Genomic DNA, 26,919 nt, shown 5'->3' with positions numbered 1-26,919 from the left:
AAAGAGGTTTGCTATCTGATATGGATGGTATTATAGTGATGCAGTAACTTACTTGTATCAGTGGAGGGCGCAATATTTGAGGGTGTGGGCGTGGCAAGTTTGAATGTCTGAGTGCTAAATCAGTAAATTAGTGCTTAGGCTATACACTATTATTGTGCATGAATGTGCATATCTATGTAGGTTTAGGGCGGAATAAAATCAGAATCACCAACGATAGTAAAATAAAAGTGGTTTCAGTACGGGTGGCGCCATCTTTAGTAAGGGACAATAAGCCTAGTGCTATAACACAACTTATTGTAATTTGGTGAAACTCCTGATATGTTTTCTTTCTATAGATTTCAAGTGTTCTTTGAAATACCTCACTATACAGAGCACCCGTTGCCTATTCACGGTGGCAAATAACAAAATCTGTGTATGCGTTTCTGTATGAAACGGTTCACGAGCGGGTCTATGTCGCCATGTTTACTTTGGGTGACGCCAACTCTCTTCCATTTTCCTCCGCCTCTGGTTGTCAAGAAGATGGCAGCTTCCAGGCAGGCATGAGAGGAAATACTTCTTCACAAATCGAATGAATTTGGATTATTGCCGCAAGATAAGACCACATACCCGTGTTTTTGCGATTACTGCATCGAAATAAGTAAGTAGGTTTTTTGAAACATATGCGCTTTTTTCGGTTTGTTATGTTTTGTTGTGGCATACCGTCCGGCCATTTTTCTTGTGGGAGCTGTAGCGCTAGGCCGACTGTCGAAAAGATGGCTGCTTCCAGAGACGGCATGAAACATAATAACACTCTGTTTATGCCGTTTAACTCCGTTTAGCTGCATTTTAAGAGTGGTGTTGCAATTACATTTGTATCAGGTAAAATATGCATGTCAGAATAAAAAGGAATTACTTTGCATTTAATTGTAAAATCTGCCGACGCTTTGACAGATGCCAGCCGTACAGCTAACGTTGTTAGCTTGGGCAAAGTAGGTTGAGCAACTAGCCGCTAGTGCTAACGGAGTACGTTATAGCTAACGCTAGACTCAATTTGAATACTACGATTGCATTTAAATGTTATAGCATGTTTTAGTACTTTATTCGATGGGAGTTGAGGCATGTGAAGTTAACACTGTTGCAGCTGCTAAAGTAAGCTTGAAACACGTATCAAATGTTAATAACAGTGTTAAAAGGTTGCAGAGAATGCTAAGCTTGTTAGCTACAATATGGCGACTCCCAGAGAAGCATGAAAATAGCCGACTCTTGCTAACGGTTCTAACTGTAGATGAAATCTGTGTTGCAACCATGTATTGTTCTGCTTTGTTGAGCTGCTGTTCATTTATTGATTCTTTTTTTATAGTGGTGTGTTTGTTTGCCGGTGTAGTTGGCTAGCTATCGTGCATTTGTCTTTCTCATTCGCTTCCGCCATTTTTCAGACTGGCAGTAGCGTTAGCGGGGGTTTGTTTGGTTGCAAGATGGCTGCTTCCATAGATTGGATTCAATGGTTAGAAACAACTAGCTAAGACACAACTTCGGTGTTGAAATTGTATATTGTATTTCTTAGCACAACTGCAGCGTCAAAGCTATATAAAGGGTTGTGATTGTGATCAAGCTCTTACTCTGATTATTATTTTTATTATTATTAGCTAACCGCTAACTATTGAGATTTCTCAGCTTCTAACGGTTAACGTTACGTTATGATCGCACACACCGTTTTAGAAGTTAGCTACAGCTATCTCGGATATTGCTAATGAGTTTCTACAGTCGTTACCGTGACAACATCGCGATTACTTAAGCAATTAAGACAAATTCTCCTTCATTATTCCTTCTGACAGAAGTCATGTCTGTCCCTGGCTCCGCGGTGTCCGGGACCACGGCGTCGGTTCTGCAGCCGCGATGGAAACGGGTCCTCGGATGGTCCGGTCCTGTTCCCCGGCCCAGACATGGACACAGAGCTGTGGCTATAAAGGAGCTTATGGTTGTCTTTGGCGGTGGAAACGAAGGGATTGTGGATGAACTACATGTATACAACACTGGTAAGATTAACTTTGCATGTATAACTTTACTGAGTGTTTAGCAGCAGGCACAATGTTTTGCTTAACAATACTTCAACTGTGAAATAACATACAACGCATTTTCACATTGAGTTTTCGCCTTAAAACAGTTATATTTTACTTATAAAGATCGATTCGTGATGTGATGTGAACTAAGTAGTGTACAGGCCTCAGCAGGCCAAGCCGATCCGCGTCTGAACACATCTGTCCCCCTCTGCTGGAGAAGTGGTTTCAATGCAAGTTAAAAAAGGCGGGCTAAAATAAAATGGATGATGCTGGTTGGTTTAAGCATATCCTCTGCCCCACTTTCCTCCAGACAAACCAATAAGGACAGACAAAATTCACAATATCTGGTGTATGTGTCCTTAAATGCAGATTTTGGATATGTTCCAGTGTTAATAATGTTGTTGTTTAGATGTTATACTAGTGACTTGAAATGGGTGAATCTCAATTGACCACATCACTGCCGTTATTGTTATTTAATTTCTAGCGACCAACCAGTGGTTTATCCCAGCGGTCCGGGGTGATATTCCTCCTGGTTGTGCTGCATATGGTTTTGTCTGTGATGGCACAAGATTGCTAGTGTTTGGTGGAATGGTGGAGTACGGAAAGTACAGCAACGATCTCTATGAACTACAGGTAATCTGTCTATGGAAAACACCCATCATTTTTGCACATTAATATAATGAAATGTTTCTAAGTTAAAATAGTTTGAAGGGTTCAGTTAGTTATAATATCAATTTCAATATCAATATAGTTTACCTCAATCCTGATTTTTTTTTTCAAATAAGTTGGTTTTATTTAAAATATTTGGAAAGTTATTGGAGCACATGCAAGCATCAAAAGGAGATGAACATGTTTACAACATAATTCCTCAGCCACTGCTTTTAAAAACCACCGTGAAGTCACATTTTGAGAAGGAAGGGGGTCTGAAGCGGTAATGAAGTTAGAGACCAAACATGAAGCTAATCAGCACGAGTTATTCTGCTCCTTTAATTATGTTCAGTTTAACTAAATATAATTAACCAATTGTGAAAAGTGCACTATAAGAAAAACATGTTTTTATTCTCCTACTTGGAAAAAATCTTTCCTCTAGAAATACGCTGTTTCTGGTTATGATTATAAAGTAGGTACATCCCAATCCAGATGAATATCACTGGTAATGGGTATACACATATATAAAATGAAATAAAAACAAAAGTATAAATTAATGGAACATTTAATATAGAGTTAGTTGTTAAAAAAAGGTATGTATAGTTTCAGTCACAGATTGTCAGAATAGGTAATGAGGTCAACTCGTGACTTTGTTACTATCTGCAATGACCTAATCAATCAATAATCTGTTATTTTGACCATGATTTGTGTTACAGGCCAGCAGATGGGAATGGAAAAAGTTGAAAGCAAAAAACCCGAAGAATGGCCCTCCTCCTTGTCCTCGTCTCGGTCACAGTTTTTCCCTGGTTGGCAACAAATGCTACCTGTTTGGTGGACTTGCCAATGACAGCGAGGACCCCAAAAACAACATTCCCAGGTACGGAGATTTTTCCAGCTGGAACCATTAGTGCTCTATAATGCACGACTGCTTGAGATTCTACTTCAACCAGCAACATTTGTGTGACAAATGTTGTGTGTTTTTCATTCTCAGATACCTGAATGATCTGTACACACTTGAGCTTCGTGCAGGTTCCAGTGTGGTTGGATGGGATATTCCAATCACATATGGAGTCTTGCCTCCTCCTCGCGAGAGCCACACTGCTGTGGTGTACACAGAAAAGACGAGCAGGAAATCTCGCCTGATAATCTATGGAGGGATGAGTGGTTGTCGTCTTGGAGATCTGTGGACACTTGATATTGGTGGGTTTCTAAAAGTGTGAATGGAAAATTACAGCACAAACATTTGAAATGCCCTTCTGGTGCCACTGACAGACAGTGCTGCTATTTACAGCCAGTCAGACCAAAGGCAATTGAACATCATCACCTTTGTAGTCCCACACTTTCAGAGAGAATAAAAAGTCAATGTTTGACAGTTATGTGTGGGAATTTGTTTCACCTGTGGTGCTTTATCTGGTTTCATGTCAGAATACATTGGGGCTATCGTATAACATCTTACTGCTGGTCATTGTCTCCAGATACCCTGACGTGGAATAAACCATCAGTAAATGGGACAGCACCGCTCCCCAGAAGTCTTCACTCTGCCACTACCATCACAAACAAGTGAGACAACTGCTGTACCGGTGCAATAACATATTGAATGTTGTATTTAATCATTTCTGAATAACAGTAGATAGCGTCTCACTGTGATTTTATTTTCTCATTGTGCAGGATGTATGTGTTTGGAGGATGGGTTCCTTTGGTTATGGATGACGTCAAAGTGGCCACACACGAGAAGGAGTGGAAGTGCACAAACACTCTTGCCTGCCTAAATCTTGGTTTGTTTAACTCTGTATTTACAACACTAGATTTCACTATGAACAGGTTTGAGTAAAATACACATCACTGATGTTAATTGTTGTGCCATATGTTTGCCTGTAGACTCCATGTGTTGGGAGACAGTGTTGATGGATACTCTTGAAGACAATATCCCCAGGGCTCGTGCTGGCCACTGTGCTGTGGCCATAAATTCGAGACTCTATGTTTGGAGTGGCCGTGATGGCTATCGTAAAGCTTGGAACAACCAAGTCTGTTGTAAAGACCTTTGGTACCTGGAAACAGGTAGGTGTGCTGTAACATGATTAGTTTTTTCATTTAAAGTATCTTAAGTGGCTCAGGTTGTCAAATAATGTCATTGTTGTTGAATTTCTTGTCTTCCACCTCCTTAGAGCGGCCACACGCTCCTGCCAGGGTGCAGTTAGTCCGTGCCAACACAAATTCTCTGGAGGTGAGCTGGGGTGCCGTCTCAACTGCGGACACCTACTTACTGCAGCTGCAGAAATATGACATCCCTGCAACTCCAGCTGCAGCCTCACCAGTCATGAGTGCAACCCCCTCGCTGCCTGTGAACTCTCCCAAAAGCCCCGTGCCGGCTGCTGCAGCACCCTCTGCTCAGAGTCTACAACAGACAGGTATTACACTAGTGACCAATAATTTCTCTTTTTCAACTGTAAATTGTTGTCGGTACACCAGGAAGCCCAACAACTGCAGAACCACTGCATATAAAGTCTAATAATCCCTTATTTTTTCAGCTGTTTTGAAAGTTCAAGCTCAACAGTCTGCCACAGGCACATCTGTTGTCACAGTCCGGCCCAGCCAACCTGGGAAATCCCCTGTCACTGTGACATCCCTTCCTCCAGGTGTCAGAATGGTAGTGCCCGCCCAGACCACCCAAGGATCGGTATGAGCAGTTTTGTACTGCAATCTTGTTTAAAATTTGTCTTGAAGTATATATCATTGTCAGAAGAGCAAATGTGTTGAATTGTTTACTTTTTCTGTTTTCAGCCAATTGGCAGTAGCCCTCAGATGAGTGGCATGGCAGCTTTAGCTGCAGCAGCTGCAGCCACACAGAAGATCCCGCCCTCCTCTGCAGGCACTGTCCTCAATGTTCCTGCAGGTGCCACCATTCTCAAAACAGTAGCTGTTTCCCCTGGCACAACCACAATGAAGGTGGCTTCTCCAGTCATGGTACAGATCACATTTTCATTTCTAACATAGTGTGCATTCTGTCTGTCACAGGTCAATTCTTAAAATAATGTTGTGCTTGTAGGTCAGTAACCCAGCCACCCGGATGCTGAAAACTGCTGCAGCCCAGGTGGGCACAGCAACTGCGTCCTCTCCCACTACCACCAGACCCATCATCACTGTGCACAAATCTGGTGCAGTCACAGTGGCCCAGCAGGCCCAGGTGGTAACCACTGTGGTGGGAGGAGTCACCAAGACCATCACTCTGGTCAAGAGTCCCCTCACCATGGGCAGCAGTGGCACTCTGGTAAGAAAACAGGACTCTGTGGAAATTCTGTAGCACAATGTAAAACTGAAACGCTGACACTCTTGGGCGCACCCTTTGGTGCTTTCACACGCATGCTGTAAATCATGGGTTCTGTAAATTGCTTTTTCACACATGGTGTGTATTTTGTTTATTATGTCTTACAACAATACACTGAGCTTGAACCAGTGGGGGAGGGAGTAAAGGTTGGCCTACAGTGACTGTTGGAGAACTCAGAAAACAGGGAGCATGTTGTTAGTGATCTGCATGACTGTCGGTCAGTTAGGGCTGAAATGATTAGATGGAACGATAGAGCCACCAGTTTGGTGTTCCACGTTCCCACTGAACTCCCTGTGCTGTCCGATGTTTTCTGGTGACTCATGAACTTGAGTCTCTCTCCTATGTCGGCAGATCTCCAACCTTGGCAAGATGATGTCTGTGGTACAAACCAAGCCAGTGCAGACATCAGCTGTAACAGGCCAGGCTTCCACTAACCCTCTCACACAGATCATACAGGTCAGATATCTGCATGAGTGCAGGAAAAAAACAGGAGGTAGCTTGAAACTCCTGAGACAGGCATCAGATGTCTTTTTCCAAATGGTTTGCATTATGTGTGCCTCTCTCCCCAGACAAAGGGTCCCCTCCCAGCTGGCACCATCCTGAAGCTGGTGACCTCTGCAGATGGCAAGCCCACAACAATCATCACCACTTCCCAGGCAGGAGGCACAGGAAACAAGCCCACTATCCTTAACATCAGCGGCGTCTCTCCTAGCACCACTAAGCAGGGCACCACCATCATTAAGACCATCCCAATGTCGGCCATCATGACCCAGCCTGGAGCTACAGGTCTAAACACTCTCAAGTTTCAAGTTCAAGTCACAACTACATATCCCAACGGCCTGCACATTCATGACTGAGATCAGTACATCAAAATAAGTGACGTTCATACAACTTTTGGAGCTTAAACAAAACCTGAACCAGATCAAATTATTTTCTGTGTTTGTAGTCACCTGGTTGAATTTCTTATAGTGCACTTTTGCCACAACAGAACTAGCGATGATGTAGGCTTAAGTTTGATTTTGTTTTTTAATATTCTTCCCTGCAATGGCTTAAACATATGTTAAGAATGGTGTAAATTAATCAGTGTCTGCTATTTAGGGTAGTGTGTCTTGAGTTGACATAGTAAGATGACTATGATTTCATGCATACATGCTTTTGTCCCTGCAGGTGTGACAAGCAGCGCAGGCATGAAAACACCTATCACAATCCTTACCACAAAGGTGATGACTACTGGAACTCCTGGTAAAATCATCACTGCAGTGCCCAAACTTGCCACTGCAGCTGGCCAACAGGGACTGACACAGGTACACTGATTCTGTTTGTACAGTGGCCTTCACAGATGTCGTCTTTGTTATGTTTCCTATTCATGTTGCACCTGAGGAGACTAATTCTGAATTACGTGTGCTTAGGTGGTTTTGAAGGGTGCTCCTGGGCAGCCTGGCACTATTTTACGCACCGTGCCCATGAGCACAGTGGGTGGTGTTCGACTTGTTACACCAGTGACTGTCTCTGCTGTAAAGCCCACTGTCACCACTCTGGTTGTCAAGGGGACTACTGGTAAGAATAACTATATTCTTTTGATTTACTTATAATTAATTATTATTAGATGAGATGTTGTGCTTTGTACAATGTACTCTGGATCCTTTTGGTTTTCATCTTTTAATGCCACTTTTCTTCAATCCAGGTGTCACCACTCTTGGGACAGTCACTGGTACAGTCTCCAGTAGCCTGCCAGGAGGAACTGTGGACAGCTCCAACGCCTCTCTGGTTACCCCCATCACCACACTGGGAACCATCGCTACCCTGTCCAGCCAGGTCATTAGCCCATCTGCCATAACTGTGTCAGCTGCTCAGACCAGCCTGACTTCTGCCTCCTCCCTGCCTTCCTCTACAATGACAGTGCAGGTAAGACCCCCCATTGTCCCTCAGGTTGGCAGGCATTTAGTCATGAGGACTTTAAATTACAACCAAAGAGATAGACTGCAACAGTCATGGTGATTGCCCCTAAGATAAATTGCTATATGAATGTAATCTATTATTATTATAAAACAAAGCGATAAAAGCTAGAGAGAGAGAATAAAAAAGACTTATCTTTGGGTATGAAACAGGCTGTATGATTTAAAGAATACTCACATTACTTTACTCTCTTCTGCCCAGAACCAGCCCACCCAGGTGACTCTGATCACAACTCCCAGTGGTGTAGAAGCTCAACCAGTGCAGGATCTACCAGTATCCATCCTGGCCTCACCAACCTCTGAGCAGCCCAGCTCCTCAGAGGCTGGAGCAGCCGGCGAGGGCTCCGGCACAGTCACCCTCGTCTGCTCTAACCCGCCCTGCGAGACCCACGAGACAGGAACCACCAACACAGCCACCACCTCTTCTGCTACAATGGGAGCAGGACAGGTGTGCTCTAATCCCCCCTGCGAGACCCACGAGACCGGAACCACCAACACAGCCACCACCTCTTCTGCTACAATGGGAGCAGGACAGGTGTGCTCTAATCCGCCCTGCGAGACCCACGAAACAGGCACCACCAACACAGCCACAACTGCATCTTCAAACATGTCTGTGCCGCGTGAGTGCTCCAACCCACCATGTGAGACTCATGAAACTGGGACAACTAACACAGCTACCACAGCATCGGCTAATATGGGAGGAGTCCAGAATGTGTGCTCCAATCCACCCTGTGAAACCCATGTGACGGGCACCACCAACACAGCCACCCAGGCGTCATCTAACATGAACACAGGCCAGACGGGCACTGCGCAGAGGGTGTGCTCCAACCCACCCCGGGAAACGCACGAGACGGGGACCACCAACACCCCGTCCACAGCCAGCTCCAACATGGGAAGCGACCAGACCAGCACAGCGACAGGCCAGGTCCAGAGGGTGTGCTCCAGCCCGCCCTACGAAAAACACAAGACGGGTACCACCAGTACCCCATCCACAGCCAGCTCCAACATGGGAAGCGACCAGACCAGCACAGCGACAGGCCAGGTCCAGAGGGTTTGCTCCAACCCGCCCTATGAAACACACGAGACGGGTACCACCAGTACCCCATCCACAGCCAGCTCCAACATGGGAAGCGACCAGACCAGCACAGCGACAGGCCAGGTCCAGAGGGTTTGCTCCAACCCGCCCTATGAAACACACGAGACGGGTACCACCAGTACCCCATCCACAGCCAGCTCCAACATGGGAAGCGACCAGACCAGCACAGCGACAGGCCAGGTCCAGAGGGTTTGCTCCAACCCGCCCTATGAAACACACGAGACGGGTACCACCAGTACCCCATCCACAGCCAGCTCCAACATGGGAAGCGACCAGACCAGCACAGCGACAGGCCAGGTCCAGAGGGTTTGCTCCAACCCGCCCTATGAAACACACGAGACGGGTACCACCAGTACCCCATCCACAGCCAGCTCCAACATGGGAAGCGACCAGACCAGCACAGCGACAGGCCAGGTCCAGAGGGTTTGCTCCAACCCGCCCTATGAAACACACGAGACGGGTACCACCAGTACCCCATCCACAGCCAGCTCCAACATGGGAAGCGACCAGACCAGCACAGCGACAGGCCAGGTCCAGAGGGTTTGCTCCAACCCGCCCTATGAAACACACGAGACGGGTACCACCAGTACCCCATCCACAGCCAGCTCCAACATGGGAAGCGACCAGACCAACACAGCGACAGGCCAGGTCCAGAGGGTTTGCTCCAACCCGCCCTGTGAAACGCACGAGACTGGGACAACCAACACAGCCACCACTGCCACCTGCACCATGGAGACAGGCGAAGGCACAGGTATAACCAAATATACTGGACCTGTGCCAGCTCACTAGGATACAGTTAGTAGTTCTTAACAACCCATTTAACTACCTAAGCAAGCAACCCTAATGAAATTTTTTGTTTGCTCCATTCATAATTCATTAGCTTTTAATCATTCAATCATTTCAACATTTCACCTCATACTTTGTTTCTGCCCTTTTCAGTTTCATGTCTAGAAGTGCTGATTTGCCACATGATAGATGTTTGTGTTGCATACAGGACATGAAATTAATTTATTGGTATGTAGTCAAACTGAAATGATGTCTTTTATATCTTTCAGCAGCCCAGCAGACAGAGGAGGGAGCAGAAGGTACCAGCAGCACAGAAGAGGCCCCCACCACTGCAGCACCTGGTGTAGTTAGCACCACCCAGGGCAGGGCCATCACTACGGTCACCCAGTCCACACCAGCCCCCGGACCCTCTGTACCTGTAAGAAATGCAGAAATAGCAAATAATCTAACCACCACTGCTACTATTGGTAATCTCAGCAGATGTCTGTTTTAAGCCTGCATGTCTGAATCTGATGGCATTATGTGAGAGAAACGTATAATTTCCTAAGTGTTTTATCCATTGTGACCAATCTACATGTTTTATTTTTGTTTCTCCCCAGTCGATCTCATCAATCACAGAGGGTGCGAGCACTGCTGCCAGCTCCACAGAGGAACCCATGCAAACTGATGAAGTAGCATCAGCAGAAGCTGCACCTGCCGAGCAGGGAGCCACCGCTATGGAGACACAAGCAGAGGTAAATTCTGATGCCACACAAAGCCAGTGTTGGCCTGACATTTTAAAAGTCCATTCAATCAAAGATATGTTACGTGTGTATATCACCTCTAATGTGGTCTTTCAGGGAGAAGCAGCCACAGCGACTGCCTTGAATCTGCCCTCAGAGCTAATGTCTGAGGGTCAGGGAGCCACACTCATGGTGACAGGGCTGTCAGACGAGGAGCTGGCTGTGACTGCAGCAGCAGAGGCTGCTGCTCAGGCAGCAGCCACTGAAGAAGCCCAGGCCCTTGCTATCCAGGCTGTCCTCCAGGCAGCTCAGCAAGCCGTAATGAGTGAGTTCAACCATAATCGGATTTCTCTGTGCATTTCGTTTTGCTTCAGTTTTCAACCATAGTGTTGTAGCTCAAGATCTGGCTGAGGAAAACTATTGAAAGAATTCCAAACACTTAACACCAGCAGTTTCTAAGCAGAATCGGCAGAAATTGGCTCTAGCTCACGGTGATTTTAGTTTGTCATGATGCTGTCATGTTTGTAGTTGGTATAAAATCTGAAAAATTTTCTGTTAACAGATGAGAGCGATTCCACTGGAGAGAGCCAGCAAACCACCAACATCCCCATCATGTTGACCCAGCAAGAGCTTGCGGCGCTGGTCCAGCAGCAGCAGCAGCTGCAAGAGGCTCAGGCTGCTGCACAGCAGGCCACCGTGGACACAAGCTTGCCCACAGAAGGCCTCGCCCCTGCTGACAGCCTCAACGACCCCTCTGTCGAAAGCAACGGACACAATGAGATGGCAGCTGCAGTCACCAGTGCTGTGGCGTCACTGCTGCCACGTACCAGTGCTGAGAGTAAGACTTGTTTTTTGATAGTTACTTTGGGTATCTTTTTGCACACTAGATTTACGTTTTCGTATTGTTTTTCACTCCACAGCACTTGCTCCATCAAGCACATTTGCACCCTCTGTATCAGCGGCAAGTCCAGCCAAGCTGCAAGCAGCAGCCGCTCTAGCAGAGGTTGCCAATGGCATAGAGGGAGAGGTGAGTCATTGTAGGATTACTGAACATCCGGCTGGTTCAGCTAGGTCAAAGAGAGAAGAAATGTGACTGTGTATTATTTTGTTTACTTGCAGAAGCAAGGCCCTCAGCCAACCCCAGTGAAGCCTGTTGTGAAGAAGGAGAACCAGTGGTTTGATGTTGGAATCGTTAAAGTGACAAATATGGTTGTCACCCACTTCTACGTGCCAGCAGATGATTCTCATGGAGATGTAAGTGTCTCAGGAGGCTTTTTTCATGCTTATGCTGGGTACACACCAAAGGATTTTTTACATCTGATAAGATTTTCAAAATGTGATAGACCACAAACATGAGGAGAAAAAATCCTAGATTTAACCGTTTTGCTCCTATAGTGTGTGGTGTGCCATGATGTGAGAAAGACAGCACATCACATACAGATTTTCAACCCGAGTCTAGACTGTGAACAGGAAATCTCGCAAAATCTCACGGGACTTCAGAATAAGCATGGCGGACGATATGCAGGAAGAAATTGCGACGGTGAACAAACATTCGTGCTGTTGCCACAAATCTACAAGCTGATCCTCCATCTCTGCTGTCCACATTAATTTCACCTTGTGCTGCGCCATGACTGTGTTTCTTATGCTTCCGTCTTCAATCATCTCACTTTCTGATTGGATATTGTTTCGTTTCACGTGATAATCTCCAGAACGTGCGCACGTTTGTCCTCGGGGATCCCCCCACATATCAGGTTTCTGATCGGGGCGCCTCCGACGTTCTTCCGATCAGGTTTGGACACTCTTAACACACTTCACACCAACGGAGAATCTGATAACATAATCTGTAGAACCATCAAGACAATCGGGACATAGCTAGGATTGTCGGAAGGGGGGAAATCGGCCCAAAATCAGCCCGATTATCTTTTGGTGTGTACCCAGCATTAGATGACCGTATGTTAGTGTGCTCAGTCCCTAATCACTTTTTTGTTTGGTAGGATGACTCTGGCATCATGCCAGACTACAGCCAGATGAAGAAAATGGAGCTGCAGCCTGGAACAGCTTACAAGTTCCGTGTTGCTGGAATCAACGCTTGTGGTCGTGGAGCTTTTTCGGAGATATCTGCTTTCAAGACTTGCCTACCAGGCTTCCCAGGGGCACCTTGCGCCATCAAAATCAGCAAGGTAAACTCACCACTTCCCTTGTTTTATTTTTATTTTGTTCTGGAATTGACATACATACACGACAATAAAAACAGCTGTTTACATGAGCCGTGCTTTCAGGCACTGAGTAGTATTCATCTGCTGCCTCTCTGTAGAGCCCAGATGGTGCCCACCTGACCTGGGAGCCACCCTCGGTGACATCAGGGAAGATCATCGAGTACTCCGTGTACCTGGCCATCCAGAGCAACCAGACAGCTGAAGCCAAGGCCTCCACCCCGGCGCAGCTAGCCTTCATGCGCGTGTACTGTGGACCCAACCCCTCTTGCTTAGTGCAATCGTCGAGCCTCTCCAACGCCCACATTGACTACACCACCAAGCCAGCCATCATCTTCCGCATCGCAGCCCGCAATGAGAAGGGCTATGGTCCTGCCACCCAAGTTCGATGGCTGCAAGGTGAGCACGCAGATTCACAAACTAATACTCTATTAGTAAGTGAGCATGTCATTAATGAATATATATATATATATATATATATATAACACTTTTTTTCTGCTTTGTAGAATCTGGCAAAGATGCTGCCTCTGCTAAACCGGCCCCCAAAAGACCAGGCACCTCCCCTGATACGTAAGTACAGCATTCATGTTTCATGCTGTGCACACAGGCTAGACATTCACATGGCATTGATGAATAAAACATGCAGTACTTAACTCTGGTTTTATGTGTGCCCTTACAGTAAGGCTACTGGTCCAAAGAAAGCAAGGACGGACCAGTGAGGTTGCCCAGAGACCCCTCCCAGTCTTTTGTCCTTTTTCAACTCGCTGTCCTTTTATCAGGAAGACTGACCTTCACCCCTCCTCCACCTCCACATCCTCATCCTAATCTCATCCTCCACCCTCAAGTCTCAGATCACGACAGCAGTGGAGGCAGAACAACCGTATGAAGCCGAGATGAAAGTCAATCTGAGATGTTTCTGTAGATAAAAATCCTCCTCCCTCCTCGTTCTGTTGGTCGTACTATTTTTAGAGCAACACAAACTTAGAAGCACATTATCTTTTTCAGTCACATCCCCTTCCATCGTTTAACATCTATTTTTGGCTTGTTTCAGTAGTATAGAGAAGCATTTACGTCTTTCACAAACTGGGAGCCAGCCTGAGCGCAAAGTTACCTTTTATTTTTTGTCTTTGTTTTGTGAATCCTGGGGGGGATGTAGAGAGAGACTACATGAAATGATGTACAGTGTTGAAAAAGGCTGTGGAGGCAATAGTTTAGACGAGAGGAAAAATTGGTATGGAAACAAATAAAGCACTTGTCCTCAACGGAAAGAGGACATAATTTTTTTTTCCTTTCTTTTTTTGCTCAAAACAAATTTGCTTCATCGAGAATCGAGTCTATAGTCATCGTACTGGACTCCAGTCTCCTGGTAATGTCATCACTGTGCGCTTCTAACCCCAAGATGAGGACTGGTGGCCGACACTTCAAAGTGGACAAAAAGAGAACGACAAAGGAAGAGATTTGTAGAGAATGAATGACAGACTTTGCTAGGACTGAGACTTGCAGCACACAAAAAAAAATCTTCAAAAATCTTCCCAAAAAATTAGCAAGCAATGACGCAGAAGATCTTGTGTAGTTTATTTTTGTATTTTTTAAGCTTTTTCCCCCCCCCCTCCTGTGTGTGTATGTGTATGTATGTTGTGTGCATTTTTAAAAACATCACTTTTTTTAACTGTTGTTCATCCCCATAGTTTGTGTTCGTGGGAAAATGGGTGGCTGTGTTGAGGTTGCCACTATATTTTTAAAAGAAAATCTTTCATTAAGTTGGTCGTATGTTCTTGTCGTTAACAGATGGTCATGAAAGCGAGAAAGACTTTTTGTATTTGTTCCAAGTAGAACCGCAGAGGTTATAGGACTGAAGGGAACTTTGAAGTGGACCCAGTGAGAGGAGACTTTTGACTTTGTTTACTACTCAATGCTTGTGTTGCTTTGTTTGCCAAAATGGAGTTTCACAGGGTATGAAGAAAAATAACATTACACCTCTTCATACCTTTCCCACTATCATCCCTATCAGTTGTCCTACGCTTTTTATGCTCATGAATGTGGTGTCTCACCTCTTCTTCATTTTTTTTTTTTTTTTTTTTTTTTTAGAATGGCAAATTATATTAGTAGACATATTTTCCCTATCCTATTGATGTATGTGAATCCATTTAATAAATTTTAATTTTTTCCTTCCACGGCTCTGTATTTCAGACTACAGCAGGTGTGCAAGTTAACTGTGACGTATATACAGATATGTCTTTGAATGGGGGATGTCTTGGGAAGAAAGCTTACATAGCCGGAGTGTACTCACCTGTAAATTAGTTCGTTCATAGAGCAAGAATAAAACAACAACAAAAAAAACATCTTGGCCTTTTATATAATTACCTGTAACAAACAGTTTTTACATGTTGGTCATCTCTTGATTGCCTTTTGTGTCTTTACTTATAAAAAGAAACAAATATATATATATATATATATATAAATATAAATATATATAGTCTCCCTGATTGTTCTAATTTGCTTCTGTCAAGCTGATTCACTGTAGGAGTCTGGATCACTGCTAGGTTCATTACAATTCAAAAGTACAGGGAGGAGGTTTCTGACTGGACATGAGTGTATATCTACTTTGTAAGGGCGGATTCAGTTGTGATGGTAACTGCCAGGATGATCAGAGCCAAGGTTGTCACTCGCCTGCTTTTTCTCCGGCTGGCACCTTGGTTTTGCTGTTTGTGGTTTCTCCCGATTTCTTTCTAGAAATGAACTCTCTCTTCATATGCATTCATAATTTTTGTGCGTGTCAGTGTGTCTGTTGAACAAAACTAGACATGCATGCAAAAGCAGTGTATTTTAGTAGTGATGCCTTAAGTTAGACCATAAGCTGAAGGTTCTCAAAAAAAGAAAAAAGAAGAAAAAACATTTAATGAGTTTGTTCCTCTCTCCATGTGGTATACAATTGTGTCCTTTCCTTCCACAGTACCTTTGCTGGGTCACTATTTTTGCACCCTCGTTAGATAGGTCATCATCAGCAGTGCCGAGGTCTCTGAACTTTCCCTCCCACACTGGGACGAGCGCTGCCCTCAGCACTCACAGGTGTTGCGAGTTTCTCTCGGCTGTTTGCAGGTTATCTGGAAATGTCCTGTATTTTCCAATGTGTGTTTTTTGTACTGTAGGGAGTAATGTATCTTTTATCATCAAAAAATAAACATGTTAAACATAGAGCAATGCTGCGTCTTTCTTATTTATTTATTTAAACTGAGGGAGTCACCTGCTGTAAGCCGCTGCGAGCCGCTCTCAGGAACGGCCCTTCCACATCCAGGTCCTCTTTAGCGCTGCCTTCACAGTATTCTGCTCCTATCTCCTCGCACCACTGCAGGGCCTGCCTGCCAGATACCTGCAAGAAAAGACAATGTACTTAAGGTCATTTTTAACAGAGCTGTTCATTTTTCTTTTTTTTTTTAAGTAAAACTTACTTTGGCTATTTTTATTATTGATTAATATGTAAAGTAGGCCTAGTTTCTCAATGAATCAATTGATCTGTATATATAAAATGGCAGCAAATTGTGAAAAATGTCAGTGTCATCACAATGGAAATGCTTGAACCAGAGAATGATTTGAATGTTTGCTTGTTATTAATTATTTGAGGATGTGCTGATTAATTTTCTGTTGACCAACTAATCAATGAAGTGTAGTTTTCAACAACCTCTCTTTTACTTTTGTAGTTCTCCAGTCAGTAAACAGTTTCTACTACATGAATGCATTGTTCTAATTAGGCTACTTCCTTCGGGCTCTAGTTGGTAATGATAGCATTAAACACAAAGTAGCCTAGGCTATTTTACTTTGCATTTTCATACCTAGGAGTGCAATGTGTGTGTGTGTGTGTGTATTTCGTTTTATCAACATCTGTAGGCTACTGCTGAGGTTGTCTTGGTCACAGTTGATTGTAAAATCTATAAAACCAGCATCAGTCTGGATTTCAGTGGATTTTGACCAAAGGTTGTCTGATTGGAAATTCCTGACATGAAAGAGTAAAACTTTTAAAGAGCCTACTCCCTTTACTCATGTCAAGTTTAAAAAAAACAAAAAAAAAAAACAACCTGAACCCTTGAACCCTGTGGTATCTTTGGTCCACTATTTTACAACACTCTGATACTTTAAGATACACAGTGGCACCTTCACTGACCTCCCGGTTGCTCAGGTCAGTCTTGTTGCCCAGTACAATGAAGGGGAAGTCAGATGGGTCCTGAGGCTCACCCTGGATCAGAAACTCCTTCCTCCACCCCTCCAGGGCAGAGAAACTAGCTCTGGATGTGACATCAAACACCAGCATGCAGCAGTGGGCTCCTCTGTACAGAGGTGTGCCCAGAGACTGGAACCTCTCTGTGCCTGCTGTGTCCCAGATCTGAGGGAGACACAACGCTGAAGACGTATGTAGGCTGAATTCTGTAGGCTATATGCGAGGCTGGACAGGTGGACTGAGGAGTTACCTGCAGGATGACCGTGTCCCCATCTATGTTGACTGTTTTGGAAAGGAAGTCAGTCCCTATAGTGGCCCGGTACATGTTGGTGAAGCGGTGATTCACATATCTGTTCATGAAGGAGGATTTTCCCACCCTGTGTAAACACACACAGCCATATAAAAAATCTACAACACAATCAAATCTATTTCTCTCCTTCCACAGATCATTAGAATTCACATTTTATCTCACTGCTACGTTAAATAGCCTACAAACTTTTACACTTTCAGAGAATATCCAGGATGATTTACAGCCTTAAACCAGGGTCCTAAATGAAAGTGAAACAGCTGCTTGACGGAGCAGGAAATCCAAACTTATATGTACAATATGTTTGAAATAAGAGTTTAAAAAAGAAGTTAGCTGACGTTACCCGGAGCTTCCTATGAGGATTAATTTCAGAGTAACCGGACTTTTTCCTTCCTTCATGTTCACGTGTGCTGCTGAGGTTTGTTTCCACCGGAGCTTCAGCTGCTGCTGCCTTCAGGTGCTCCTCGTATTTTTACATTTGGTAAAATGATGCGTGCCACAGTAGCTGTGGGCCAAAGTGTTTTTAATCTGGACAGTAGGCCTAGCCAGGATGTTAGAAAGACTGAGGTTAGGAATCACCAAGTCCCCCCATTTTCTTTCCCAAAGAAAAGTCAAATGTGTTTTATTTGTTTGCTGTTATCATTATTATTGTTGTTGTTGCTGTTGTTGTTATTTCTATATGTCATTTAACTTTTTAACAGTATTTTACGTAAAAATGCAACATGAAAGTTCAAAGGATGTTTCAAAGTCCTCTGTAAAATGGGCCTACTGGGAATTATATCTAGTATAATAGTGAACCCTTACTGTTGACCTAAAAGCAATCGAATTTAAACATATTTAGTCTAAAAATACTGTATTAATTAAATGTTCACCATAATGTTTACTAAAGCCCCTAAGCTCCAGAAAGACCAGTGTCCTCAGTGGTTTTCATAGCAGAAATGTGAGCAGCCAAAGTAGCATTTTGGTGGCTAATGCTTTGTCTCAAAAACAAGAGTGTCCAGAGCTATCTGAGCTAAACAGGTGTTGCTTTGCTTCGTTGCTCATTTTTTCTCTGTAATTGCATTGTTTTAAACAGTCTTTGAAAGCACCATGTGACAGCTGCTTTGGTTTGGTTGGCACATAGCTGACCTCTGTCCTGTCTGAGTCAACACCCAGAGGCACAGCTGATTTCACAGCAAAAGTTAGAATAGGCATAAGAAAAAAATACATACAGCATAGAATATAAAAAATAACACAGACCATCATGCAAAAACACATAGATAGATAGATAGATCTATGTAAAATGGTGATTTTGAATTAAAAATTCATTAACATGTACATTTAATGTAAATTGTACTGGATACTATATTTATTTACCACTAGGGGGGAGTATAGGCCTCAGGTGATTCACGGTTCTCCCAGGATTTCCTTTCTGTTGGAGCCGTCAGGTGGTGTTATCTACAACATGTCTAGTGATTCACTGTTTTTCACCATTTGTTTTTCAACTGACTGGAGCCTTAATGCTTAAAAGGTGCTCAATAAATGTGCTCAAAGTAACACGTTTAGATTTAGGCTACCTGCCTTTATAAAATGCATTTAACATACTTTTACATAATTATTAGTATACCACTACACAAATATCACAATAAATCTTTCAAATATATATGAAAATATTGTGGCTTTAACAATTACTGCATACCACAAAAAAAATAATTTACTCATCCGCTGCAGCTAGACATTGTTTAAATAAACAGACATTTATCTTAAATTCTTGGAGAGGTTTTTGGAGAAATGTGGATAAAATGGTGCATGTGAAATATTTATAAAAAAGAGTCTTGGCTTTGTTTCACTCTGTATTAGCCCTATAGCTTCAATGAAGAGCTGGAACAGAGTACACAGTACATGACACTGTCAGTTAAATTGGAACAAGATGATTTTAACAACCTTGAAGCTACTTAAGGGGGAAAAAACTCTATACTACACCAATTTACTGAAACACTACTATTGACATAAAGACATACAAGCAAAACACTAACGTTCAACAAGAAATAAAAACATGCAGCTTTTTTTTCAATAATCAAAGCAAATTAAAGTTACACACATTGAGGTAATGCTTACATGCTTTTGCATATCTGTGTCCTGTTGAGACCGTCAGAGGCGCAGGAGCAGAATACTGAGATTACACAAAATCAGCAATATAAAAAGCCAGGATATCTCAGTGAGTGGCACCAGAGTGCCAAGCTTTGGCCACTCAACCACCTGACTTTATTAGTCATTGCAGACACACACTCATACGCTGCCTGATAAACAAAACATCACGTGCAGATCAGAGATGTGTGCCAAGAAGGCCACATGGACACTAGTGAGTAGCTGATGAGAAAAAAAGAGGTGAAACTGAAGAACAAAGTAGAGGAGTGTGTGTGTGTGTGTGTGTGTGTGTGTGTGTGTGTGAGAGAGAGAGAGCTCTCCTGGGTATGTTGCTGCAGCCCTGCGTGGCAGAGATAAGACCACCGCCTACACAGAAGCCTGTTTCTTGGGAATTAGAAAGCTGTCCCCAAAGTCCACTGGTGACATGCAACACCATCCGTCAGACAGCTACAACGGGCTCACACAACCTCCCAACTGTCCAACGAGACAATCCAGTGTCAGCTCCAACTGCTTTTGTTGAGATACTGTCAACGGAGCAGGCACGTTGTGTGTGTGTGTGTGTGCCTAATGCATGTGCCCATGCAGGCTATGAGTTACATGGCATGACCACGGACATGCTGCAATGTCCTGTTGGTCTGTGTGTCTGTCTGTGCTTTGTATGACAGCGAGCGGCGGGCCTGTAATTCCTGGCCTCCTCCTTTCATCTAGATAACCTCTTATCAGAGCAGAGCAGCCCGCTTGCACAGCGGCAGCAGCCACATCCCTGCCCAGCTGGCCACACTGCCACAGAGACCTCATTTCACTCTTACTCTCATAATATCACTTTCATCGACACACACTGATGCACTCTGCGAGCAGAGTGGCTCATTCCCATTCAGTTTTGATATCAGTGCCACTAAAAGTAAACTCTTCATAGACGCAAGGGGGGTAAGGGACGGACTCAAGTAGATAACACAATAAATTACCTTCATCAAACATCTTTTCATATTATTTCCACTTATCCTGTTCAGCGTCATGGCAAGCTGCACCGGGCGAGAGGCAAGCTGCATCCTAACAATAAATAGTATTATGTTATGTATATATATTTTTTGCACTTGAACTTGTTTGATTGTATTTTGATTGCATTGTCACTTTATATAAAGCACATTGTGTTGCCCTGTGAATGAGATGTGCTGAGGGCCATAGCCACGATGTTCGAAATTCTAAGGCAATGAATCCTAGATGAAACTTTTATAGATAAGAAGTGAGGCTTTGTACGGCCTTGTTTGGTTTGTGTTTCCTGATACCCATCTGGGCAAAAATACTGTGGAATCATTTTGAATCTGTGACCTTGCTGGCCCTTAATGTACACTCTGCAGTTTGCTTCTGTTGGCGCAGGAGGAGGATTTCAAGCCAAGCAACTGTAGAGAGAGTGGGATTTGTAAATATGCATTAAGAAACAACATGGCTTCTCCCATATCAATGTGTTATCCCCTACAAACTGAAACAAATACATTACAAAACTGTGCATAATATTTACCCCCCAACATATTCGTCTCAAGATTTGTGGACATCAATAACAAATGTGAATTCTGTAAACCACTAACCATCCATTTTATGAATGTCAGCACACATCAAGATTCTGGAGGAGAAATGGGACTATTTTGACACTCAAACCAATCATTCAATTAAGCTGGATACCAAGGATGTAATGCTATACTATGAAAACAAAAACAGAAAAGTTCAGCTGTCAACTTACTAATTTTGCTTTGGAAACTTCACATCCATAAAGCCAAATTTGGATTTGAATTTAGATTTAGGCAATAGCTTGAGGCAAACCATATTATAAACAAAAAAAATGCAGTCATATAGCTAGTGTGCTTCAATTTTTTAAAGAAACTAAATTTTATTGGCTACCTTTTCTGTTATTATTTTTTATATTATTGTTTTTGCCTTTCATTTTTATTTGTATTATATTACACTTTGCCCATTTCCTGTTGCCATGTTGAATGTATCCTCCGACTGAGAGTGGAGTCATGCCTGTTATGTTATCCCTGTTTCATTGTGATGCCTAAATAGTTTCTTTTTCTTTCTCATTGTCATATGTTATAATTGACAACAATACATACAATAAAGAAATAAGAAAAAAAACTGTAGAAAGAGTGAAACGTTAATGGAAATATGCGACTCAGTGACCTATATATTGATTTGCATCTGGTCTAACTGATGGATGCAGTTTATCTGCCCCTCACTACCCGATGAGGATGTAGTTTTAATTAAACTGCTCCAGTTTCTTAAGTGGCAGAAAAAGGCCCAGTGTTCCAAATTAAAAAAAGGCCTCAATTCTTCCTAACTGTTTTTCTCACCTGATTTCCCTGAAAACTGTAAATGAACAAAGAGAGAGGAAAGTTGGGGAGCTGCTTTGACTATCAAATGACTGGGACAGTGTCGGGCTTGTGCACAGCCAGGCCGTGTCCAGACCATATCTCTGCCCCCATGATTGCAGCTCCTCTCCCGATTTGCATTACTGTGTTCCACTCTAAGCTTTGCTGGACCACAAAGAAATTGAGTCTTTGCATTTTATATTTGCTTTGTTCAAATGTCTGTGGAGTCTTTTCCATGCGAACTCGGCCTTATCAGGGGCTGTATGCACATTTCATCAACAGACAAAAAGCACCCATCCTGCATGCTCACCGCCCTGCTTGGAACAGCTGTATGACATTATATTCATGTGTGTGTCTGCAATAAACTTCTATCTATCTCTCAGCTATACATTATTATTTGAGAATAGTGTGCTTTTATCATGTGGTGCTTTCTTTGTGGAAATCCTCAGAGATACGAACATGTTATCAACGCTACACTACCAGCACACACGGCCATAAAGGAAGAGCAGAGGAGCCAAGATTTAAAGCTGACACCTTCAACTTTCCCTCTTACTTCAGATGCCAAAAACCTTTGATAAGACAAACAACAGTTGCACCATTTGCAGATAAAATACACATTTGGACATAATTTTACATTAAGTGTTTTAAATATGTTAGCTTTGCCCTCACACAAGTTTTTTTCTCTCTCTGGACCAAAGAGGTGTGTCTTTCAAAAAGTTGTCCCCAACCCCTCCCACGGACTGTCTCTTAGCCCTAAAGTTCGCTAGTGGTTGGAGAAGTAGTTCTTCTAGCCATCAGCCTATACTGAGTCAGACAGACGAGCTGTGCAACCTTCCACCTGGCTGCATAACTTTAACCCCGTGCCCTACTGCTCACCTCGCTCATCTCTGACAACCACTCAGGTAGGTGACCCCACGGCTCTTTGTCTCCTGTTGGCCTATTCTTCAGGAGACACCAGTGTATAATCCCATTGATTTAAGACTCTCTGGCTTATGAAAGCACATTTAATGCATTTGGAGCTTGGTGAGGTTTACTATCGCTTCAGGCCATTTGTTGCTTGATTGACTGTGACTTGGAGAGATATGAGAGGTGAGGACTTTACTTTAAGGTCACAGAGATTCTGCTTCCTTCTCAATGACATGGACAGTTTCTCTAAAACATGTGTTTTATTTAGATTTGTAATATTATTTCCTTTGATATATTGCCATGGGTCTATGTATCTGAGTGATAAAATTAATTTTTGATGAGTCATCATCATGATTATCATGCTTTTAGGTGACTCATCCCTTTAATGTTAAATGTTTGTATATGTATTAATATAAATTACTGCACTAAATTCCCACTCATTAACCTTTCAATTAGGACAGTAATTAAACCTAAAGTCAATTAACCATGTTCTTGTGTGAAGCTTATATCTGAAAAGCATTTTAGTTTAAAACAATTAAATATCTAAATATGATTATTGCCGCCTGTTTAAAATTTTCTGGACATTCTAATTTGATCGGCTCTCCACAACATCCTGTCTCACTCTGCTGTGTTTTGTCACATTTCTAGTCTAACAGATTTCTATTAATCAGATGAGATCAGGGTCGTGTTGTAGCTGGATATATTTAGCATTATAATAATGCTGTCTATCAGATTTTCTCAGACTTTATCAGACACTATCAGCCTCTTCTCTTTCCTCATCTCTTTCCTCTAAAGATATGTGGCGAGGGCGGCCTTGTCTGTTATTGCAATTCTCACAGTACTGATTTAACATTCTGTGCTTTCATTACTTTTTCAGTTTTCACTTTCAGTTTTTTTAAAGCAGTAATTTGTGATTTTTTTTACACGGCAGCAAACGGCCTTGTCATCTCAAAGACTAAAACTTGTAACACAGTTATTCTTGAATAAAAACAGAAAAACTATCAAAAACACCAAACATTTAAAAGGCTGTTGTGAAAATGGCATATTATCCTCTAAGCAGTGTGACAGAGGGTACTGCTTACACTTTCACTTCGTAAATCTGCCTGTATACACCAATTCAGTTGTTTTTTTAAGTCGGAATGTTATGCTGTCTGTCTACCGTGTGGGGCGTCCCCAAGGGCATGTCTTTTGCATTCTTCTAACTGGCACACCTATTGTAGACAGGCCACTTAGAAACCGTTTGGTCATTGGCTGCATCACTACAATTATAGACCCCTTTATTTTTAGTTTTTACTTTCAGCCACAGTCAAATGAGGATCCTAGAAAAGGAAGTTTGAAGAAGCCTGCTGTCGAGAGATCTTGTCCCTGATAACTTGAAATTTTCACTGGTTGTTATGAAGTGAAGAGTCTGGTGATAATGTATCTTCTTCTATACATTGTTACAGTAAATCAGACACATTTAATTGTGGCGTGCATTTCCACGAGGTTGCAGAAATACCCTGATTTCAGCTTTCAGTTTCAGAAAAATTATCTTGAGTGGATGCATTTGACACACAATCTACAGCACTGTAGATTTCTCACATCCCTACTGTTGTGGCGCTATAGGTTGAGTTTTTTTGTGTCAGCATGGAGGATTCATCAGAGCAGTCCCACTGGGTGTCTCCAGCTCTGCTCAGCTCAGATCCGCTGGCCGGTTTCTCCTCTGAGCCTGGCCTGCTGCCTCCAGAAGATGGCGAGGCCTTCTTCTCCAGCCAGGACACAGACTACACCGGCCTACCCTCCTTCTTCTCCAGCCCAAGCCACAGCCGAGCACCATCCTCCTACAGACACAGCTCGGGTCAGTGCTCCCACCCACCCTCACCCCCGTAATCCATCTTCTCATCCACCGTCCAAATCATGATGTGACTTTGTCTATTCTGTCCCAATTTCCACAGTCCGTCAGGTATTCACCTCTCCGAGCCTCCTCAGCAACCTCCAGCTGCTGGACGGGCCGGGCAGCCACTCCCTGAGCTCAGCCTACAACCCTCCAGGCTCCACTTGGAGCAGCAGCTCCCTCAGCAAGACTCCGTTGCACTCGCACACACCGACGTCCCTCTACACCCCCGGCCTCACCTCCTCCTTCACCACATCCAGAGACGGATACTCGTCTCCGTGTAGAGAGGGCAGGGAGAGCCCCCAGCTTCAGGAGGCCCTGAAGGCCGAGCGCCTGAGCCCGCTGGGGGGGTCGGGGACCGGCAGCAGTTTTCTGAATCTGACTCCTGCCGCTGGGAGTGTGTATACTCCGTCGTCCCACTCCCACCCACACATGCTGAGCCCCTACAGTTCGTACATGACGGGTCCACAAGACTACAACTCTGCTGCCCTGTACTCCAGCCCTGGAGCATGGATCAGCCCCTCATACTCGCCTAAACTCCACAACAAGATGAGGATATCCACTCCAGGTGAGAATCCACCAAGATTTGTCCTCTTCTATAATTTCATTATATGACAAATCAGTCAATAATCTAAAAAACCTAAGACACTTAAGATTGGCAAAACAATCTCACCACAAAGTCTGTTTAGTGGCTGCTCCGGGAACGTTTGATCATATCACATGATCCTCCTCAGCAGATGGAGTTGCCCAGCTGCTTTAGAAAGGTTGATGGTGAAATTTCCCAAAATTTTCTAGGTCAAAGATAAACTTTAAATCTCAATTCTTAAGCCAACATGGACAAGAAGGTCTTGAAAAATTTTTAATTCTGACATGTATAATCTGCAAATCCATCTGCTATGGAAGATCATGTGATATAACTGAAAGCAACAGAAGAACAAATAAATAGAATAAATGTGGTGTAATAGTTTTGTCAAATAAATAACTTAGTTCAATAATGATATCTTGATCGTCCTCATTTGTACTGTGTCATGAGTGTTGTAAGACTTTTAAAATGTGTTTTAAAGGCAGAATCTGTTTCCAAATGTTGCCTGATTTATTTCAGGCAACATTTTCAAATGTAAAAGTTGCCTTTTTACTATACATACTACAAAATGCAGTAACAGCTATATTTTGATTTTGAACAGAGGCCAGAGAGTGTGTTAACTGTGGAGCCACAGCTACCCCTCTGTGGCGTCGGGATGGTACAGGCCACTACCTGTGTAACGCCTGTGGACTGTACCACAAGATGAACGGCCAAAACAGACCACTTATCCGACCCAAGAAGAGACTGGTATGACCCACTTAGATACACGCCAACGTACCTCTGTACAATAAATAATAAAACATTGCCAAAGCATTTCAAACACCCCTGATGATCTCTTCTCCGTGTTTCAGATTGTGAGCAAGCGGGCAGGTACACTGTGTGCCAACTGTCACACAAGCACAACAACACTCTGGAGACGCAACGCCAATGGAGAGCCTGTGTGCAATGCGTGTGGACTCTACTTTAAACTGCACAATGTGAGTCACTCATCTTGAGAAAACTCACAACTATATTCCATTAACTGCTGCACAACGTTTTCCCCACAAAATCTGCTTGTAAATACAAATTCTGAGATGCTGATTTCTTTCTTCTACCAGGTCAACCGGCCCCTCACCATGAAGAAAGAAGGCATTCAAACGCGCAACAGGAAAGTGTCCAACAAGAACAAGAAGAGCAAGAAGGCCACCATGTTTGAGTCGTACTCGGAGATGACTCAGCCAACCTCCCTGGACGGCAACGGTGGGCCCTTTTCCCTGGGCCCCGGGGCTCTCCTCACCTATAGCCACACACCGCACCTCATCTCAACACCGTCAGCCCTGCATCCCTCCGCCTCCTTATCCTACACACACCACCTCAACACCGGTATGGTGCCCACACTGGTGTAAAAATGAGAAAACAGGAATCTGACAGCGGTGTATATTTAAGAATCAGCACGCTTGCTTTCCAGTTATTTGTGTGAATTTGTACATATGTGTGTCATTGGATTTATGTGAATAAAGTTTCACTGTATTTTAGGGGGAAGCACCAAACTGAGGTTGCTGCACATATAAACACACTGATAAGGGAATTGTTCCCGCTGTATAGAGAAACACAAATCTGTTTGACTGCCACATCTGAGTCTTAATCCCTCTTCTTTTATTCCTAATGTGAAATTATACTTGATTTTGTGTTACACGGGTCTGTTTTGTATTTGCAAAATTTATATTACCATATTAAAACTACAAAGAAAATAATAAAATGTGTGACTTGTTCTGTTGGAGTTA

The 26,919-nt window shown here is 43.4% G+C and overlaps 3 protein-coding genes across 7 annotated transcripts; 2 read left to right on the top strand and 1 right to left on the bottom strand.

The window, feature by feature from the left end:
- Positions 1 to 480: 480 nt before the first annotated feature.
- Positions 481 to 15,979, top strand: hcfc1a (host cell factor C1a). Of its 2 annotated transcripts, XM_046028956.1 has the most exons (28): positions 481 to 637; positions 1,815 to 2,015; positions 2,524 to 2,672; positions 3,404 to 3,564; positions 3,679 to 3,887; positions 4,163 to 4,247; positions 4,356 to 4,462; positions 4,566 to 4,745; positions 4,853 to 5,095; positions 5,216 to 5,364; positions 5,469 to 5,651; positions 5,734 to 5,955; positions 6,364 to 6,468; positions 6,582 to 6,798; positions 7,180 to 7,316; positions 7,422 to 7,569; positions 7,697 to 7,917; positions 8,170 to 9,814; positions 10,119 to 10,267; positions 10,449 to 10,583; positions 10,689 to 10,896; positions 11,134 to 11,409; positions 11,492 to 11,598; positions 11,691 to 11,825; positions 12,566 to 12,751; positions 12,886 to 13,183; positions 13,291 to 13,354; positions 13,464 to 15,979. In XM_046028956.1, exons 2-28 carry the CDS (start codon positions 1,820 to 1,822, stop codon positions 13,501 to 13,503), a joined length of 5,955 nt encoding a protein of 1,984 aa, XP_045884912.1. In that variant the 5' UTR covers positions 481 to 637; positions 1,815 to 1,819; the 3' UTR covers positions 13,504 to 15,979. The 2 variants fall into 2 exon arrangements, with proteins under 2 accessions (XP_045884912.1, XP_045884911.1); XM_046028955.1 differs by having other exon boundaries at positions 10,449 to 10,896.
- On the bottom strand, positions 15,668 to 22,742 carry si:dkey-13a21.4 (uncharacterized protein LOC494576 homolog). Of its 4 annotated transcripts, none has more exons than XM_046028961.1 (5): positions 22,671 to 22,742; positions 17,248 to 17,374; positions 16,944 to 17,162; positions 16,029 to 16,154; positions 15,668 to 15,927 (listed from the first exon to the last, which is right to left on the bottom strand). In XM_046028961.1, the coding sequence occupies exons 2-5, from the start codon at positions 17,353 to 17,355 to the stop codon at positions 15,841 to 15,843; spliced, it is 540 nt and encodes a 179-aa protein (XP_045884917.1). In that variant the 5' UTR covers positions 17,356 to 17,374; positions 22,671 to 22,742; the 3' UTR covers positions 15,668 to 15,840. The 4 variants fall into 4 exon arrangements, with proteins under 4 accessions (XP_045884917.1, XP_045884915.1, XP_045884916.1 ...); XM_046028959.1 differs by lacking the exon at positions 22,671 to 22,742 and adding an exon at positions 19,402 to 19,486; XM_046028960.1 differs by lacking the exon at positions 22,671 to 22,742 and adding an exon at positions 18,661 to 18,682.
- Positions 22,593 to 26,919, top strand: gata1a (GATA binding protein 1a). Its single transcript, XM_046028957.1, has 6 exons — positions 22,593 to 22,696; positions 24,306 to 24,537; positions 24,635 to 25,141; positions 25,758 to 25,903; positions 26,008 to 26,133; positions 26,254 to 26,919. Exons 2-6 carry the CDS (start codon positions 24,327 to 24,329, stop codon positions 26,539 to 26,541), a joined length of 1,278 nt encoding a protein of 425 aa, XP_045884913.1. The 5' UTR covers positions 22,593 to 22,696; positions 24,306 to 24,326; the 3' UTR covers positions 26,542 to 26,919.

The sequence above is a fragment of the Micropterus dolomieu genome, linkage group LG18 (assembly GCF_021292245.1).
Source record: "Micropterus dolomieu isolate WLL.071019.BEF.003 ecotype Adirondacks linkage group LG18, ASM2129224v1, whole genome shotgun sequence".
Classification (NCBI taxonomy): Eukaryota; Metazoa; Chordata; class Actinopteri; order Centrarchiformes; family Centrarchidae; genus Micropterus; species Micropterus dolomieu.
Note: the sequence above shows the minus strand (reverse complement) of the source record. Positions and strands in the feature narration are given on the sequence as shown.

What these genes read in the sequence shown, in the direction of transcription:
- hcfc1a (XM_046028955.1), top strand. Translation starts at nt 1,820, where the DNA reads ATGTCTGTCCCTGGCTCCGCGGTGTCCGGGACCACGGCGTCGGTTCTG. An exon ending in GCCACTACCATCACAAACAA is followed by an intron (nt 4,248 to 4,355) that starts GTGAGACAACTG and finishes CTCATTGTGCAG; the next exon opens with GATGTATGTGTTTGGAGGAT. An exon ending in AGGTGGCTTCTCCAGTCATG is followed by an intron (nt 5,652 to 5,733) that starts GTACAGATCACA and finishes TTGTGCTTGTAG; the next exon opens with GTCAGTAACCCAGCCACCCG.
- gata1a (XM_046028957.1), top strand. Translation starts at nt 24,327, where the DNA reads ATGGAGGATTCATCAGAGCAGTCCCACTGGGTGTCTCCAGCTCTGCTC. An exon ending in CTCCTACAGACACAGCTCGG is followed by an intron (nt 24,538 to 24,634) that starts GTCAGTGCTCCC and finishes CAATTTCCACAG; the next exon opens with TCCGTCAGGTATTCACCTCT. An exon ending in GATGAGGATATCCACTCCAG is followed by an intron (nt 25,142 to 25,757) that starts GTGAGAATCCAC and finishes GATTTTGAACAG; the next exon opens with AGGCCAGAGAGTGTGTTAAC.
- si:dkey-13a21.4 (XM_046028958.1), bottom strand. Translation starts at nt 17,703, where the DNA reads ATGAAGGAAGGAAAAAGTCCGGTTACTCTGAAATTAATCCTCATAGGA. An exon ending in GGGACACGGTCATCCTGCAG is followed by an intron (nt 17,163 to 17,247) that starts GTAACTCCTCAG and finishes TGTCTCCCTCAG; the next exon opens with ATCTGGGACACAGCAGGCAC. An exon ending in CTCGCAGCGGCTTACAGCAG is followed by an intron (nt 15,928 to 16,028) that starts GTGACTCCCTCA and finishes TACTCCCTACAG; the next exon opens with TACAAAAAACACACATTGGA.